Consider the following 18,756-nt stretch of genomic DNA (forward strand, 5'->3'; position numbering starts at 1 on the left):
TCTTTGTGGTCATCCCCACCAAGCTAGACACAGAACTCTCATAGGTGCAATCATGAGCTGTTCTTTCGAAATAACCAGTGTGAGTTAAATTGCCATGCTGTTGCAGGGGAGCTTGTCCTTACCAAGGAATGAAGGTAAGAACAGAGTGGTGAGGCTTGCACAAATGACTCAAGAAATTCCCACCACTGTCTGAACAGCAAGACTCAACCTACAGATAGAGAAGTTAACACGAACACAAAATGGATAGGATATCACCCTCTGGGGGAAATGCTTGTGAGACTGCACAGCCTACACTGAGAGCAAAAAACCCACAATCATAACTGGCTTAAAATCTCTAAAGCTAGATATAGCCCTGTAAAATCCAAACTAGGAACCTTCTAGGCAATTCTCTTTCTGGCATTGACCAATGTTAAATAACTCCAAAGATAATACAAGAAATAGAAACTTATACTAGATAAATATTTTTATTATGAGTTAGCAAATAGCCATGGAAACATCTAAAAAAAATCTTATGTGGATTTAACATGGTAGATTGTTACTCACTTTGTCACTGTTGTGGTATCAGAAGTCTCCAGATCAGTAGGTTAGGCACACAAAGCACACAATCGATGGGAAGTATAAAGAAACAGCTGGAAGGAATGATATTTTCCCATTTTTGCAGACAAGGAGTGAAAACACTATGAAGGATTAAATGATTTGCCCAAGGCCATACAAGAAAGACAGCGGGCTGTAATCATTTTTTATTTATTTATTTGTTCTTTCTGGAGTGTCAAATAACAAGTCAGGTGAGGGACTCACTTTTATTCTACGAGGTAAATTGATGTGGGAGGAGGGATGGCTTATTTGTTATGGGACTGTCATATCAAGTTGCTAGCACACAAAGACGTGGATATTATGAACCTTATCAGAAAAAGTGAGAAATATGGACTTGATGGCATCTTGTTTCTGAAGCTGCATGTGACATAAACTACAGGAAGGGAAAGTCACCTCTGTGTGCTGCACATTCCTCTGCCAGCTGATTTGTCACTGGCAGCACGAGAGGGAGAAGCAGCGAGAAGCTCCCTTGTGCCTTCAGAGAAGCAAAGGCAGAAGGGAATGCCTTGAAGCTGGTCAGAGGGCCAGGAGATTCAGGTGGCTCTCCGCCTCTCTTGGGCTGAGGAGGCAGAAACCCAGCAGAGCTGTGATGGCTAAATTGGATGGGAGAGGCAGAAGGCTGGGTGGCAAGTTGTGATCAGTGAAGGCACGTGTACTTTTGTTGTCTTTCTGTTGGATGCACATGTACCTGGGTGCAGAGCCTGAGTTACTACCGGCACCTGCTGAAGGAGAAGCTGGTGACAGTCACCCTGTGGGCACAGGCAAAGCAGCCAGTAGTTATCTTTTTCACTGGGACTAAGTGATCTGTGCAGTGCAGTCCCTTATCTCCTGGTCCTCCTTTTGCTAAATTTGGAGCTGGCTTTAAAAAGGAGAAAATGAGGCTGGGACTCTGCTGTTCTGCAAGACCCAGCTAACAACACCTGATGCATGTCTATTTGAGTCATTTCTATCCTGAAGTTGATTTGAGTATTACAGACAGGTATTATTATTTTTATTTTCATAGGATCATCACTCTATCTTGATCTCATGAGGACTCAGTTTCTCTCCTATAAACTGGGTAAAGCATAGCTTCCTGATCTCATAACAGGGTGGGAAAAATAAAGCTGTTCTGGATTGCCAAAGAAATAAGTATGAACACCAAAGGAAAACTCAGAAATTGTTAAATTATCCTCTCCTGTGAGCTAAGGTCAATATTTGCATATAAATCATGACTAAGGTTCACATTCCAGACAGTTGAAATAAACTAAAAATTCAACATTGTATCTAAGTGCTGACAGAAGGTGCACTTCATCATTGTAAAATTAAAGCCTAGCATGAATTGTATCATAAAAATAACAAAAGAACATTTACTCAGACATCTTATTATCTAACTTCAAGGCAAAAAAAAATCAGATCTACCTGTGGAGAAGGAGGTTGACTATGCAACAGTCCGTTTCTCCATGTAAATGTTATATTAGGACCTCTCACAACTTTTCATCCTTTTTAGATCAAAAGACAGGGAGATGATAAAGGAGTCTCTTCTCACAGCTAGTATGCCTCATTGGCTGCACGTATTGTTACAAGTTTTTCCTAATGCCTCAATAATTAGAGCATATTAAATATATTGGAATCTCAAAGTTGTCATGTAGGTCAAATGCAGTCTGTTTCTTTCATCTGTTCATTAGTCAAATTTTGCATTGTGAAACATTATAATATAATTATGCCAGCACACAAATACTTTGTAAGACACTAGAGACTGACTTTAGGTATCCAGATGAGGGTTGCCTAAAACAACCCCATGATTACTTTCATCTGATGCTCCCCTGTAACAGCCTAAAAGCAAACCGACCCATCCACATGGTGGGGTCCACTCAGGCATCATTCTCTGAAAGTCTGCCGTCATCCGCCCTGCCCAGGACCCCAGAAAGGAGCACCTAGATGAGGCCTGGCTGTTGCTGAAGGGAGGGATCCCCCCGGGCCTCCTGGCTCCTCACCCCATGCCCACTCTGCCCCAGCTCTTGGCTGGCCCCTGTGCAGCCCTGTGCCCCCTGTGCCATCTCCCAAGAGCTGCCCTCTGGACTCCTGATGGGCTCTGCTTGCCTAGGGCCAGGGCTGCCTATAGCTCTGGCCTGAATTGCATGCTGGCTCAGTCAGCCTTTCCTCCAAATAGTTCAGCCTTGTGGGTATTAACTTGTCTCCCCGGTATGGGAGACCTCATCGATCCCTACAACTACCCAAAAGGAGGTTGTAGAGAGGTGGGTGTTGGTCTCTTTCTCAGGTGACAAGTGATAGAAACAGCACCAAGTTGTGCCAGGGGAGGTTTAGTTTGGATGTCAGGAAGAATTTCTTCATGAAGGGGTGCTGAAGCATTGGAAAAGGTTGCACAGTGAAGTGGTGGAGTCACCATCCCTGGAGATGTTTAAGAGATATGAGGACAAGGCACTTGGGGACATGGTTTAGTAGTGGACTTGGCAGTGTTAGGTTGATGATTGGACTTGATAATCTTAAGGGTCTTATCCAACCTAAATGACTCTATGAAGAGCACACCTTCTATCCTCTTAACAAAGCCACCAGCAGCTGAAAAAATCCATTGCTAGTCTACAGAAAAGCCACTGTTGCTGGTCTTTGTGTGGGAAAACATGACCCCACGTGCTTTGGAAAATCTGAATTTATTCCTAGAATTTTTTTATTTTTATTTTTGAAACAGCCATGCACCCACTGCTACCTGGACATGGCTGAACACTTCTGGCCTTTGCTAGTGTATAAACACTAAACCCAAACATGCTGTACATTTTACTTTTCTCCACCATCTGACCACAGCTTTAACTACTTAAATAATAGTAGATAATAATACTGGAAATTCTCATGGCTGCTGTTTGGAGTGTCTCTTATGAAGAGACAAAGGAATGCTGCTCTAATACGACACCTGGGAATGAACTAGCTTCTCAGGTCTGGTCTGTTTGAAAGGAAATGTGGAAATTATAGTCTGGTTCTTCTTAGCTGAGGCCACTTCCCTTGTGTCCTCAACTTATATTTACAGTGAATAAAGCACCACTCAGCCTAAATAGACACAAGAAGACAGGCAGGGCAAGACATTTGCTTTTTTCTACCTCTGCACAAAGCTGCTCCCTGGTTCCTTGGTGTGTGTGCCCTTTCTTTGTCTGCTTATAAAGCTGCCCAGAGCTGTTCTTCATGATGTTCAATTTCCCCTCACAATGGATGCCCATTTCTATACAGCCCTCTAAATGCTGTGTTAATACACATTAAAAACAAGCAGACTTCTTTTCTGCAAAGAGCAGGCAGCAAAGATATAAGCTTATAGATATAAGCAGCAGGCTGCTCAGCACTTTTCAACACCAGAATCCTGATACTCCACTGCACTGCAGGGTTGTGTTTACAGGAACTTTCTTTTCCACAATGATCAGTCTATTATTTCCCTGCCAAATGTTCTATCTGGGTAGTCTGGATGATGACATTTGGTCCCTGCTCTCACCCAGCCTTCCTGGGGGCCTGCATTCATATCAGAAGCTAGTTTCTCCTTGAATAGCAGCACATCTGCTCCCATCCTTCTCCAGGAGACCATCCATGTTTGGGGGAAAAAAATATTTCCAAAACACAATTTTCAGCAGCATGAGTACGTGCCAAGCAAGGCACAGAGACCATTCAAAAGTTGAATGCTGCCCTTCTGCAAAGTCATTTGTGATGCCAAAGAAAGAAGCTTGGGAACCAGAGCAAGGATGCCTCTGTTTCTGTTTAAAAAATTAACTACCCCTAGCAACAGAAACCAGCTCAGCCATTTGGATGAAGAGAGTTTTAGTCCCATGACATCTACAAACACAATGGTTTGGCCGGAGCCCAACACAAGTCAACTCTATACACAAGGCTTGTTTCACTTCTGGGTCCTGGAGGTCCCTCCTGGCACTCAAAGCTCTGGAGTGTAGCTCCTTAAAAGACTTTCAGACCACGTCCATAGAGCAGCAGCTGTGTCCTAAACTTACCCTCCCTGGTGTAGCTTAATCATTCCTCATGGGCAATGTGTCTGGCTGCACACGTGCTTTGACTTTTGATTTCTCTCTTTGAAAATATTTTATGAAGAGTCTATGTAAGTAGAGAGAGATGGATGTCATTACTTGAGGAAGGAACATGAAGAAATGCAAAGTACTCCAGGTGTATTGCACATCTGAAATGGCTGGGCTGAATGTGCTGATCACTGGCTAAAATCCTAAAGCCTGTGTGATACAGCTCACGTATACATCAACTGTTCTTTCCACTTCTCAAAACCTATGCAGTTATGCATAGATTTATCTCACACAATGAAAGCCAGTAATTTCAAAGGGATTTCATGTCCCTACCATTGCACCCAGCCTACTGCATTATATAAGAAGGGATATCTACATGGATGTGCATGTGCCGATTTCCCAGTTCAGTGACCGCACTGAAATTAAGCAAATCCTCTTATTTCAATTAGAGCTTTTGTACAAGCTCAGGTCCTACCCACTGAAACTAAAGGCTTAGGTAATTAATCTGAGAACTACATTTGAGTCATTCAGATGTAAACTGGAAGTGTCTTTTTTATTTTTATTTTTAACTCTATAAAGATAAATTTATTCAGGTAAACAGGGATGGATAATCAAGTCCATTTTTTGATAATATTTTTATGACCATCTCTGGAGATAAGATCAGTTCCTTCCTCTGGCAATAGACATATGCCTGAATTCTCTTTTTTATAGAGCTCTGTGCCTCCCTTCTTACAGCCTCCATATCTCTGGTCTGTTTCATTAAGCTGTGTTTCCCATTTGGAAGCAACCTTGTAATTAAGGCTAGTAAACCATGCATTAAGAAGTCACTGAGGAACAAGTTCCCCTACGTCAAGACAGATTCCTGACTGTAGCTCTGTCCCTTCATGACTGTCCTTTGAGTAGAGACTCCTTAAGATGTCACAGCTGTTGACCATGCCTACACACATCCAGCAGTACCTGTTAAAACAGTGACCAGAATCTAATTAATCTTGTACTGCTGTAGGCATATCTTCAAAAATCAGTGTCTCAGTTTAAGCTTCTGGTTTGGATTTATAAACCATAAAAAAATGTAGCTTCTAATGTAATGTTTAGTTACTACGAATACCAACTAGTCTTTCAGAAAGACAGATCAATCCACAACCCTTGTTAAAGTCGGACAAACCCCAAACCCATTGCACTAGAAAATTCAGAGCATCACGGCTGTGGGCATGATCACGACCAGCTTCCTGACCTCCTTCCTTCCCACCTCCGACATCATCTCCAGAGGGGAGAAACCCTGAAGCACTGAAAAGTTTTGTAGCTGTTGCCACTCTTCCCTCTCACTCCGTGATGCTGGCTGCTTCCAGCAACAGATAAAAACACCAATTTCAGAAGGTTTCTCTGCCACCTTCCTGCATCTGCCTTGAGCCCACCTTTGTTTTGCTGCAGTGTTGTCCCACTGCTGTGAGAACAGGGCAATGCAGTGGAGAAAGAGACCCTAAAATGATCACTTTGCAATTCATCTGGCTGTTTACTCTCCTGTTGGTCCACAGCTCACAGCAGACCAGAAGCCTTTGAGGTCAGGTCCTGGGTGGCAGAGAAGTACAGTTATGCAGAGCAACAGCTGGGGGCACTCACAGCAGGACAGCTTTAGCTTGAGACCAAATCTGCAATAAGGTGTGAGTTGGCTGCACTCCCTCCATCCTAGCCATGCTCTGAGGAAGTCAGATCAGATTGCCCAAAAGGGAAATCCTCAGGTGAAATGTTCTGAAACCAGTCAGAGAGCATCCTGTTGCTCGGGAGAAGTCCTCAATCATGTCAGACTTTTTTCCCCACAGCCAAATATCTCCAAAATGCTGCAAATCACTATTTCTCTCTCCACAATAACACAACCAAATCTGTATTTTCTATAAAAGGACTCTTATTGCAGAAAGTGTGAAGCACCTGAAAGCTAACTTGTGCAGAGAGCATTTGGAAGTGGACAGCAGGGCTTGTGAAGATAAGGAACTGTCACTTCCTATGATCAACATCCACATGATGCCTGACACCTTGGCTGGATGTGTCAAATGCTGCATAAAAACCCTCAAGTTACCCTCATCTCCAGATAACATAACTGCATTTTCCTCTGTCTTCTTCATCTGCTTGCTTATTCTAAATCCACAACAGTTGAATTTGCAGCTCAGGGCTCTGCTGTGCTGACCTGTTTTCAGCCTTCTTCCCTCCTTGCCATTCATTATCTTGCCAACATTATCTCAATACAAATCAAGGTTGTAAGCTGTGGGTAAGTAAGTTTGCAGCAGATGCTTAGGGTGATTTCTTGCAGTTAGTCATACAGCAAATGAGACTGCAAATTGCTAAGACAAGGAAGCAATGTGGTGCTTTGCCACCTCCAGGAATTACAGATTGTTTAAGCTATGAGCATAAGATATTATTAATGGTCCTGACTAGAGAGAGAAAATGAGATTAATCTATTGCATCTTTTGTCATCTGCCTGCATGTCTTCAGCTGCTGCCATTTCATTTTTCCCTGTCTCTTTCCAGTTTTGTGGAATGATTTTCTCCTTCCCTTTTCATGGTCCTTCCTGGTGACCTGCTGATGCCAGGTCTCCTTTCAGCTTCTTCCACCCAACAGAAATTCTTATTTGCAGCAGTTCTTTACAGTGATCAATGGTGCTTTGCAGAAATCCATGACTCTTGGATGCACTTTGTTTAAAAGAAAAAAAAAAGAAAAAAAGAATAAGAACAGTTTTATTCCTCAAACACTTGTTCTATTATTCAACAGCATGTGGGAGGAAAAAGAGAGAGAAAATCTATGCCCTTTAAAAATACCATAATCAGAAGGTCAACATAGGTTCTAATCCTGAAGTCTCTCAGTCTTTTAAGATATTTCACGTTTGTGAGGCACCAGTAACAATTTTTTTTTTGCCTTCTACTGCCAGTGAGACCTAATAGATTGACACAAGGTGTCCCAGATACAGTAAATCTTAATGATGGACAACTTTTTCTTGCCCTTGTCATCGTCCCTGTCTCTTTGATGTCTGAATACAACAGTAAGTCAGCCAGCAAGGCAGTCTGTCCTCCACCTTCTGATTTCCCTGGTCTCCAAGAAACTCTGCCCATGAACAGCCATCACCTGCCATAGACTGCGACAGTGTTAGACCAGCTCCAGTCCTGCTCCATGCCACAGGAGAAAAGAAGGAGGGTGGGTGGAAGTCCTTGTGCTGACATCTGAGGTTTTCTGCACCCTCCACAGGCTTCAGTTTATTAACCTGGAGCCATTCCAGAGGGAAGAGCAGTGTGTATCTCTTTCTGTGCATGCTCTCTCTGGGATGTTTGTGCCATTTCATGAGAGTTCACCAGAAGTGCTCAGCACTAAATGATTGAAATGACCTGACTTACAGAAGCTCTAAGCCGGTCCTGCATTTCAGTTGCACAAACTGGTGTGTCCACAAAAGAAGGAATACAAACAGAAAAGGTAGTGGGAAGTATCCAATCTTATCATTCTAAACACTTGATCATAACACTCTCTTTTGTCCCCCCTCTTCCACAGTAACAGCAAGACTGGACACAATGGAGAAGCTCTGCCTTTCCTATGATTAGCTGTGTTAATAAATCTGGGTAATACACTGCTTTCTGAATCAGTGTTCAATGATAAAATCAACAAAGTGAAGCATCCATCTGGAATCATTTCGCCCCTCAGGGTTTCTGTTTTATTTACCCTGCTCCTACTCAGCCCTTAAAGTTAATCCAGTTCCACTCAAGCAGCAGATCCAAATAATTTCTAAAATAATCCTAAGGTGCTTTCCTGACATCAAATAAGGGCACAGAAGGTCCATAAATCATGCTGGAAGCTCCTTGAGTTATGATTTGCAAGTCAGTGCCATCCTTTTGATATAGGCAATTTCAGAGGATGTCTGTAAGAACAAATAGCTGTTGTCACCGATATTTTAAAGAGCTTCTGGGCCTCTATGTCTATATTAGATCTGTATTTGCTATGACAGCAGCACCTGATCTTCTTCTGACAGTGCTGAGACAGGGGCTGACAACTCCCAGATGTTAGAACAGCTGTCCAGGTAGCGTGTTACATCATGCCTCCTTTGGCAAAGGGAATAATATCAGCTGTAGGAGAGCAAATATTTCATGCTTGAAAGAGCTCAGCCAATAATCTTAAACAGCTTTCCTTGTCACACGCAACTGCTAAAGAGAGCGGCATGCAGCTCTGAAATCGATGGAGAGCATCTAGCAGGCGTTGGTATTCCTGGGAAATGCCACTGTGTAAGGCAGGTATATGGTGGGGCTGGAGACGTGGATATCTCCCTTCCCTGGACTGCGGCAGCTGTCCAGGACAGAGAGTGCAAATGAAGCAGTTGCCTTCCAGAATGGGTCAGTCATTTCCCAGACGTGCCCCAGAGCAGCTGACGTACAGCACTTGGTCCCATGCTCTTGCTAACGCACCCTGGTCTGGGATTGCTCTTCTTTAATCCGAGGGCTGACACTACCCACTGGGAGGTGATTTGTTAAAGCCTCCAGGATGACCCATTTATATGAGGGAAGACCTCAGTAAGCAGGAGCTCTTAAGAAGGATACAGAGAGATACTTAGTGGGAGAGATTGAGCACTTCCCTTCTGCTGTTTCAGTGAGAGGGGATGAGGTTTTGTGAAATCAGATTCACATTTATTCCTGCCAACAGGCACTCACAGGTGTAGGGGCTGGTGAGAGCAGCAGCTTCAAAGCCCTAAGCCCGTGAGTGTCACTTGTTTCCTGTGCCACGTTTCATGGGAGAGCATCTCTATTCCTGTGGCAGTGCTCAGCAACATCGGTGGTGCCCCAGGAATAGAGTTCACTGATTTGGGCCTGTGTGGGGCAAGTGTGGGGTGACTGCAGACTGCTCCTCTCCTCATAGGGTGGCTGAAGAAAGGTGAGAAAGTCACAGTCATAGCAGAGGGTGTGCTAGGTGTGAAATGGCACATCAGCCCTTGTTGCTTTCACCAAGTGATGGGAGTTGATCCGTCTGTTGTGAGGGCTAAAACCTGCCGGGGCAGAGATGCCAAGTCAGCAGGCTGGAGCGTTCTCAAACCATTAAGCAATGCTTTTGGGGAGGTGCATGGGAGACAGCATGGGAGTCTTCCTCACCAGTTCTCCTGACTATTGCAGAAGGACCATGTTTTTCAGCAAGGAAAGAGAAGGACGCAAGATTAAACTCTGGAAGGTAATATTAGGAAATGCAGAGTGAGTACACATATTTTTTCAGAGTCAGCATCTGTTTGCCTTGCAGAATTTAACATTGGGTCCTGGGGTCTTTCCTTCCCTTCCACGTGAACTGTCACTGAACCCAGGCCCAGCTTGGTCTTGGCCATCTCTACCTGTGTCTCTGTCCCAGTGCAGGATTTGGATTGTAGGTAGAATCATGTTTTTGATCAAAGATAGACATGGGCAGAAGATCTAGCAATTTATTTGTGAACAGTGACTCATCTAACTCATCTTGCCACAGGAGAGCAGGCAACAGCCTTCATCTTGTTGCATACTGGAGCTGTGAAAGGCTAACACGTAAAATGTGCCACCAGCTGATACTTCCTTCCACCCCTCTCAGTGCTGGTTCTTCAGGTCTGGGCTGCTCCAGAGATTTGGGGCTTTCTTCCCCTGAGATGAGCTCAACGCCTGGGCTGCATGGGTTTACCCACGCCAATTTTGCCAATTTTCATCTCACAGATACTCTTGTGACATTTCATTGCCTGACCCTGGCAACAGGGCTGAAGTACAATTCCCTATTTCCTCCATCCTTACTTTCCAACTGAAAACTTAACTGTACCTTGAACTGAAGCCTCCTGACATATACAGATGATGCTCACCCAGCCATTTCTTCTTCTCTATCTTCTTTTGTCTATCATTAGGCAAAAACAAAAAACATCTTTCTTTATGGCTCCACGGGTCCCCTACAATTCCCAGTCTGTTCCTGAGAGAACTGCTTTCCTTGTTTGTTAGTAGATCTCTACAGCAATTTCCTGACCTCAATTTCTGGGTTTCCAGCACACAAAGTTAAGACTGATTTCCTACCCTAATCATTAGCTTGGACGTTGATAGTGTCGGGTAATACCAAGTTCTTTTCAAATTCAACAAGGCAGGTAATTCAGTAAGACTCTATGAAAAAATCCAAGCCAAAGCTCTTTTAAGTGGATCACTTCAGGTCAGGTAGTCTTACTGGAGGCACCATTCAGGTCAGGTAGTCTTACTGGAGGCACCAAAATGCACAGAATTTATTGTAGGATTTAGTGATTTATGGCAGTAATTAAAACAGTGATATAAACACTGCTGCATTTCTCTTGCATGATGCATGCTGGAATCAAATCAGACATCTTTTTTCAACCCTGAGTTTGTGGTTTGCTGTTCTTCTGCCTGGCTATTGGGTCTGTTCTCTTATAAGTAGGTGCAGCAAAGACCTCTCAATTCACCTCACTCTCAGGAGCATTCAGCTGTGAAATTCATCTTACCTCAGAAACCCGCACCTGCCTCTTGAAGCAATAGCAACATTGGTTTCAGAAAGGTTTCAGAACCCCATTATTATGAACAAGTGTTTTTTTTTTTTTTTTTTCTGCTGAGGCAGTGGGAAGCAGCATTAAGAAATTGAAATAGAAAAACTTGCCTCGGAGTCTTAATTAGATTCTCATTTTTTTCTGCAAGCTGCAGGAGGGAGGGGTGATGATGGAAGGAGGCTGCAGCCTGTGGTGATGTCACATTCTCTCCCACATCTCTCCCCATCACCCAGCTGTAATGGTCCCTGGTGTTTTGACACAGATGCCCTCAAATATCATTAGCCCTGTGGATAATTCTTCTGTACACCCTGGTGCATCAACCCCACTGCTGGCATGAGGAGGCTCTACTGACACTGAGATTCGGTTTCAGGTCCTAGTTCTGGCTTTCAAGATCTTGATTTCTTTCCTGCATGGAAGGTTTAAATTTAACACTTAGGCAAGTGTGTATTTTGTTCTCAAAGAAACCAAGAGAGGTGGCCCTAAGGGCTGCGGAGGGTGTTGAAAAAATGCACCTAAGCCCTTGTGGGCAATGATGGCATGAAGGAGGAGAAAAGGGTGACACAACCACTCTTCCTGGGGTGTCCACTGGTGCCACAAAGACAGCTTTTCTCTCCAGCACCTCTGCATGCATGGCAGGGAGGTCCAGGGCCAGGTGTGATGGTGTGCAGGTCAGCTCTGCAGGCACCTTGCTGTCCTGGCAGCAGACACGGAGCAGGTCCCTGGCATGGGGCTGCACATTCCTCTCTGGGAATAAAAACTGATCAACATAAGCCCTTCACCAGTTCTGGCCTTTCCTAGGTGGAGATGAGGGAATTGAGCAGATAGACTGAAAACCTAAAAGGCCTCAGATGCTCCGATGTGGAAGATCAGAGTAGAGGATATTTGGATAAGATGCAATGCTTCTCAAATGTAGCTCTCAGGGCCTGGCCAAGGAATATTATTATTATTATTTTCCCTCCTAACCAAATCCTCGTTCTACTTGCAGCTCAGTATTTCGCTAGCATTATGGTCATTGTTGGGCTGTCTGTGGTTGTAACGGTGCTGGTTCTGCAGTTTCACCATCACGACCCACAAGCCGGAAAGATGCCCAGATGGGTAAGTAGCTCTGGTGGTAAATATTCAACAGCCTACTGATGGAAAAATCTAAATGTTGTGGCAAACTGATGAGGGGAAGAAGTTGTTCCCCATTAACCCCAAGTGTCAAATAGGGACACTGTTTTACACTGTTACATTTGTTGTTGGAGTGAAAGAACAAACATACTAAATTGGGGTTTCCATTAAAAACAGCATCTGTTATTTAGGTTTTTTATTTAAACTTTAAACAGGGGTAGGTAAGAGTAATCTCTCTCAGCACCTGCTTTGCAAGCGCTAACAAAGGTGGGCAGCACCTTTGATTTCTTATCCAGCAGACACCAATAAAACGTGACATTACAAAGCACCAGCAAACATTTACTGGCCTCTGCTGGGCAGTTTGTCTGCTCTGCTCCCTCATAGATTCTCACTGAATCTAGCAGCAGAGCTGTAATCCTCCAGAACAAAGGCAGGAGGTGAAGCCAATTTGCTTATCTTGTCTTGCAACTGCCCCACTTAGGAGTTGGCTCCCAGAGCTGCTGGAAAACCAGGAACAGCAACAACTCATAACTGAACGCTGAGCACAGCTACGCTTCTCACAGCTCGGATCCGGCTCCTAGTGCACCATCAGCAGAAACAGAAAGGCAATACTTTTGGGCTTGCTCTGGCATCAAGTAGATCCCCGGACATCACTGGCTCAAGTATCTGCCCTTTGCTGAAGCTATGTCCACTGCTCTGAGTGGAAAATTAATTCTGTCTGTTTCCGTCTGATCACTTCTCAGTTCAGCTAGCATCTGGACCCTCTTTTCTCTACAGCAGAGACTGTTTTCCCACTGAGGTCTGGCACCTGTCCCAGATGCCTTTCAGGAGGAATGTGTTTATTTTAGATTTTCCAGATAAAACTAAAGTATGCTTTTTCCTCTCTCCCTTCCCTAAGAATAGGTTTTAGAATAAGAAGGTTGTGCTTTGCTATTGCAAAAAGAAAAACAATGAAAGCATAAGCAGATACAAATAGTCATCTGCCTACCTTGGTTTTGCAGATGTCTGCTCCTATAACATCCTCTAGTACCTCATTCACCACATTTGTCATGCTAGACAATTATCCTGACACAATGTTAAATGTCCTATGCTCACCAATGTCAGCCTGAGAACAGAAATGCTTTCTAATTTGACACCTCCAAAAATAAACTGCAGCATCAGTGCAAATTAAAAAATAAATAAATAAAAAGGAAGTCCAATAGCTAATAAGCCTTCTAATAACTATTTCTTAAAGTGCCATATCATTTAAGATCACCTTACTTTCAAGACACCAGAGCATGGGAATTGTGGATAAGCCTCCATGCAAGCAAGACTTGAGGGCACAAATTTGGGCAAACATGCTTCAGATATGTACCTGGACAGAGTATGTAGCAGCGTAACAGCTCCCATGAGCAATTTTATTATTCATCTTGCTTTTTGAGGAGCCTGGACAAAATAGCTCATATTAAATGAGCTCTTTAGTCAGCTCTTGCTCTGTATCACAGTACAGCAGGAGATCCTCTCAGGCCTCCTCAGTTATTTTGCTGAGGAAACTGTCGTATGATGCTCAGATTTTGGAGGAAATTATGATTCAGGACTCTTCTGTGAGTTTCTCGTGAGAGAGCACAAGCCTAAGAGAACAGTGCTGCAAAGTCCCATGGCAACATCCTGTGCTAACACAACTGACAAACACGGGAGCTTCTGTCAATTTGGCCAGTTTTAGCATTGGGCCTAACCAGACTCTTGAAACCAGTACGGGAAAACAGGGGCTGGAGGGTGAGAAGAGAGGGAATGGAGGGCTCTAGACCTGTGTTTTGAAGCATGTTGTGTAGGACTCACTAGCCCTCTACAGACCTGCTGCTAAGCTTTGTGACTACAGTCTGGTCTGTGCCTGACAATATCTGGACCAAAGGACGAAAGAATAAAAACTACAGATAAAAGAAGACCTGGTTGAGTAGTCTGGGGTCTTGCCACAGAGCTGCTGAGGTCCACCCTCTCGTCTGGAAACACTGAGTATAAAGAATTATCACTCCAGATGAACATGGTTCAGTGCCCTGACTGCTGAACTGCTGAACTGGCATGCATTAAAACAAACAAACAAACAAAAAAACAATAAAAAAATAAATTATGAAGCAAAAACTCTTTAACGGACTGCTGGGAAGAGCAGATGATAAGACTGTGAAATCTGCAGAACAGGCAAGCTGACAGAGCTGTGAGATCTCAAGAGAAAAAAAAAAAAAAAGTGAATGCCAGGTATGCAGGGAAGAGGCTAACTCCACAGAATTGGGCATTAGTCCTCTGCAATACACGGCCAAGGCTCAGTCACTAGGATTCATGGCACATTCTCCATTTTCATTTTTTCCTGTCCACCTATTTCAGGGCATGTTACATTCTTCTGTCACAGACAGCCTTACAGACTTTTGCTCAATGAAAAACTGGGATATACTACATCTGTCTGCAGAAAGTAGGAAATACTGTTCTTTTTTCCTCTGCAATTCCAGTCTCATCAGATTCCCCTACCAGCTACTCTCTCCCCACACTCTCCTCCTCCTCACAAAGCCAGACATCAGTGTACTGCAGAGCTCTTGCCCTAGTTGACTGGATAATGTTACACAATTATTTTCACCTCCTGCTCCGATGCAATTAGTGCTGGGGTAAGTTCCAGGGGAAGGCACTGGGTTTGTGTGGAAGCAGCTTCAAACCTAGAGGGTATAACTGATGGCACTGCCAAAAAATCTGCCTTCTAAACTTTTCACAACTGAGCAGTTTCTTTTCCCTGCCCATCTCTCAAGGGCTTGGTGTTTGGCCTTTGGGCCAGAGGAGGGAGGAGATACGAGCGTTAGTTTTTAAGCTCTCTGCAAGTTCTTGCTTCTTCCCTTACTCCACAGATGAGAATTGTGCCTTCCTTCCTATTAATCTTGATGATTTAGTAAAGCCTACATCTTTCCAAGAGAGAAGCTTAAATCTGAGGTGTTCGGTCATGGTATTTACTGGTTACTCAGCTCAGAAGTGGGATCTGATGGCAACGTGGCGCTTTTTAAAACATCTGCTGAAATAGCATGAGGCAAAGTCCAGCTAGCTGACAATTTGGGAATGGATAATATCAGATGTGAGGTACAACTCCACCAACCCACCCCTGCTGACAACCAAAACAATTGGACAGGTGACAGATATAGGAAGATCAAGCACAGAGAGCAGAAAGGCTGCGGTGGTGGCAGGGTTGCAACAGCGGCAGGCTGCTAACTTCTGAGGGTGGCATACCTGTGTCCTTCCTCCACAGAAACCCATAAATGACAGTACAGATGAGAATGTAGTTTCATACCATCATATCCGGGCTGTTTTCTGACAGCTCCTGTGCTGTATCTGTCTCCTGAATTAGTTGGCATGACAGACCATTTTGATGCATGAGCATCTCTGTTTTCAAAGAAATATTGTATTTTGAAGTTTAAGCAAATTAAAAGCTGTGTTGCTTTCTTGCACATATTTATTTTTCTATGGGAAATGGGCTTGGCTATATTTATAAATCTAATTTCCCTAGGGAGCAAACACTTTATCTTGAAAAGAAAAGTAATATTCCTGTAGAATAAAGCTTTTTCACCTCACGTCTCCTTCCAGAGCTAAGAGACATATTAACATTTTCTAATAGGAAAGTTTGCCTGGTGTAGTATTTTGGAATTTCATGGTACTAGAGAATAAATTTATCTTTCTCCCCTTTGCCACAAACACTGTTAAAATACTGTTAGTAATTAAGACCTTATTTTGTTCAATGATGTTTCATTTTCTGTCTAAAGGCTGTCAGAGGACATTATAACTAAGTAAGTTCAATTAAATCGAGGATGGATTTTTTTAAGCTGCTACATTACAGTTTTCTCTTTGTCTGTGGTGACCATGGAGGAAATAATGAAACATTTAAAGTCCTTGGGAAAAACATAATAATTTGAAACACAGGAAATAATCTTCCAGGATAAGGAATAAGTGATTCATTAGTAGGAGAGAAGCAGAAAAGCTCACAGAAAACAGTACGAGACTGCAAACCAGAAGAACACTTACTGTAGAATTTCAAAGTTGTGTAACCATCTTCCACTTGCTATTGCTTGGGGTTTTTATTAGTATTATTCCCAGCTGTGGTAATTAATGGTTTCTCCTTTCTGAAATTATGCTTGTCGTTACAGCAGCAACTTGATGTGCTTGCTGTAACTTCCCCATCCCTGCATCTGCACTGTGCAAACACAGGAGACAACTCAACCTGTATCCAAAACAACCACAGAGGCAGAGGGCAGTGCTGAGCTCTGTGTGGCTGAAGTGACTGCAGCAGAAATGCAGAAAGAGTCCTGTTCTTCCTGAAACCAGTGGTCACTTCTGCTCTTTACCAAACAGCAGATTATTTGACTTGCAGCCAGAATGACAAAGTCATAACGGAGGCCCTCTCTGTCCCTGGAGTGACTCACGAGCACCTTGCAAATGTCTATTTTGTATACATACTGCTTGAAGGACTTTACAGTTACAAGATTTACTGATTTAATTTGCAATGTATCAACTCCAGGAATTATCGGAGGCTCAGATTTCAGACAGAACATCAGAAGACCAATTCACAAGGAAAAAGAGCTGGATGTACTCTCTGCATTTGGCTCAGCTGATGACCTTGACAAGAAATGTACACTCCCCAGTCTGCCAGGTGCAGGATAGAGCATTCTCACAATGCTCCAAGAAGTTGTACACCAGACCATGAGGAGCCAATGGCAGCTGACAACAACATTTGGATTTGAACTGCCCAGTCTAACTGATTTACTGTTATTCATTAGAAAAAGGTCTTCTGTATTATGCAGCTAAACTTCAAAGGAGTATTAAGATCACTCAAGTGAAAATAAAAAAAAAAAGAGAGAGAAAAAAAAAAGGTTATTTAGATTTAAACAATATGGGTGAGGATAGTGCTAAAACAGCTGTTATTTTGTTGTGTATATATATTATTTTTTTTTCAGCGTAATCTGAAACTTTGTTCCTCAGATCCTTAACTCTGTCTCTTTCCATGTTACCTGGGAAGTGGTTGTAAAACAATGCAGCCAACTTTATCCACTGCGTTCAATTACAGAGATGCAAGGTTGTTTGCAAAATACAGGAGTTCAAAAACCATTTTGTAAAATAAGATCTTACATCTCTTTTGCTTTCTACACTAGGTAGACATCTTCAAAACATATCCAAAAAAAAGGTATTTCTCGGGAATAAGCCAGAGCCAAAACCACTACATTTGAAAGCAGATAGCTGAAGAAACAGCAGGCAGTCATTCTAGCAGAACATACAGACTGACTATAACAGTCACTGAATATTTCAAAACCTGTTAAATTGCACTAAAGTTCCCTTTTTTTATATTATGATCACTTTCTTTCAGGTCCGTGTCATTCTGCTGAATTGGTGTGCTTGGTTTTTACGTATGAAAAAACCCGGGGAAAACCTAAAGCCCCTCTCTTGCAAATATAGCTACCCCAAGCACCATCCAAGCATGAAGAGCATGGAGATGAACGTCCTGCCTGGGCACCAGTCCAGCAATGGCAGCATGATCTACAGCTACCATGCAATGGAGAATCCATGCTGCCCCCAGAACAATGACCTGGGTAGCAAGAGTGGAAAGATCTCTTGCCCCTTGCCAGAAGATAATGAGCTTGTTCAAAAGAAAGCTTTAATGGATACTATCCCAGTGATTGTGAAGATCCTGGAGGAAGTTCAGTTCATAGCAACGCGCTTCAGGAAGCAAGATGAGGGTGAAGAGATCTGCAGTGAGTGGAAGTTTGCAGCTGCAGTTATAGACAGATTATGCCTGGTTGCATTTACCCTTTTTGCCATCATTTGCACATTTACAATACTCATGTCTGCTCCAAACTTCATAGAAGCTGTTTCAAAGGATTTTACATAAGGATTTCAAAGATAAACACAAAGAGCAGAAAGGTAACTTAAAAGTGAATATTACCAGTAATTCTGCTAAGTAATTTAACTCATAAGAGAGAAGTGTACTTTTATGTGCTAACATACACTGATGGGGATAAAGTTAATTTTAGGAGATAATAATTACTGATGTTAGTAATTGTAGTTACTGAATAGTATACATATTGAGCTCTGTTACTTATTTCCTAGACTAATTCCACACGTAATTATGTCATCATCTGTTACAAATAATAGACAAGAATTCAAGTGCACAATACATTTATAACAAGTTAACAGTAGTGTCAATGTGTTACTATGTATTTGTGAACTTTTAAATATTGTTAGTAAGTTAAATGATACATTCTTGACTATAAGATTTGCAGCATTTTATTGTTTTCAATATCTTTATGTTTTATCATTTTTGTTTAGTGTGGTTGTGAAATTTACTCCTCACATTTGACAGACATCTCTCTGCACTTTTATGATCCTGCATATTGCATATAAGAAAATAAACTATCATCTTGTTAGCTCTTACCTGTGCAATGTCTGGAATGTTTTATCAGTAAATATGTTTTCAGATTTTAATTATTAATATATATATTTATTATTTTTATTTTTTTTTGCCAGGATATTATCTTTTTGTTAGTTTGT

The 18,756-nt window shown here is 42.6% G+C and overlaps 1 protein-coding gene across 3 annotated transcripts in view; it reads left to right on the top strand.

The window, feature by feature from the left end:
* The window catches only part of LOC106040412 (neuronal acetylcholine receptor subunit alpha-7-like), a 59,192-nt gene extending 40,819 nt beyond the window's left edge, over window positions 1–18,373 (top strand). For all 3 annotated transcript variants that reach the window (XM_013188243.3, XM_048071329.2, XM_048071330.1), the window contains 2 exons: window positions 12,086–12,195; window positions 17,576–18,373. In XM_013188243.3, coding sequence (XP_013043697.1) covers window positions 12,086–12,195; window positions 17,576–18,097 — 632 coding nt within the window. In that variant the 3' untranslated portion in view covers window positions 18,098–18,373. The remainder of the gene's footprint in view (window positions 1–12,085; window positions 12,196–17,575) is intronic.
* Window positions 18,374–18,756: the final 383 nt, after the last annotated feature.

The sequence above is a fragment of the Anser cygnoides genome, chromosome Z, assembly GCF_040182565.1.
Source record: "Anser cygnoides isolate HZ-2024a breed goose chromosome Z, Taihu_goose_T2T_genome, whole genome shotgun sequence".
In the NCBI taxonomy this organism is placed as follows: domain Eukaryota; kingdom Metazoa; phylum Chordata; class Aves; order Anseriformes; family Anatidae; genus Anser; species Anser cygnoides.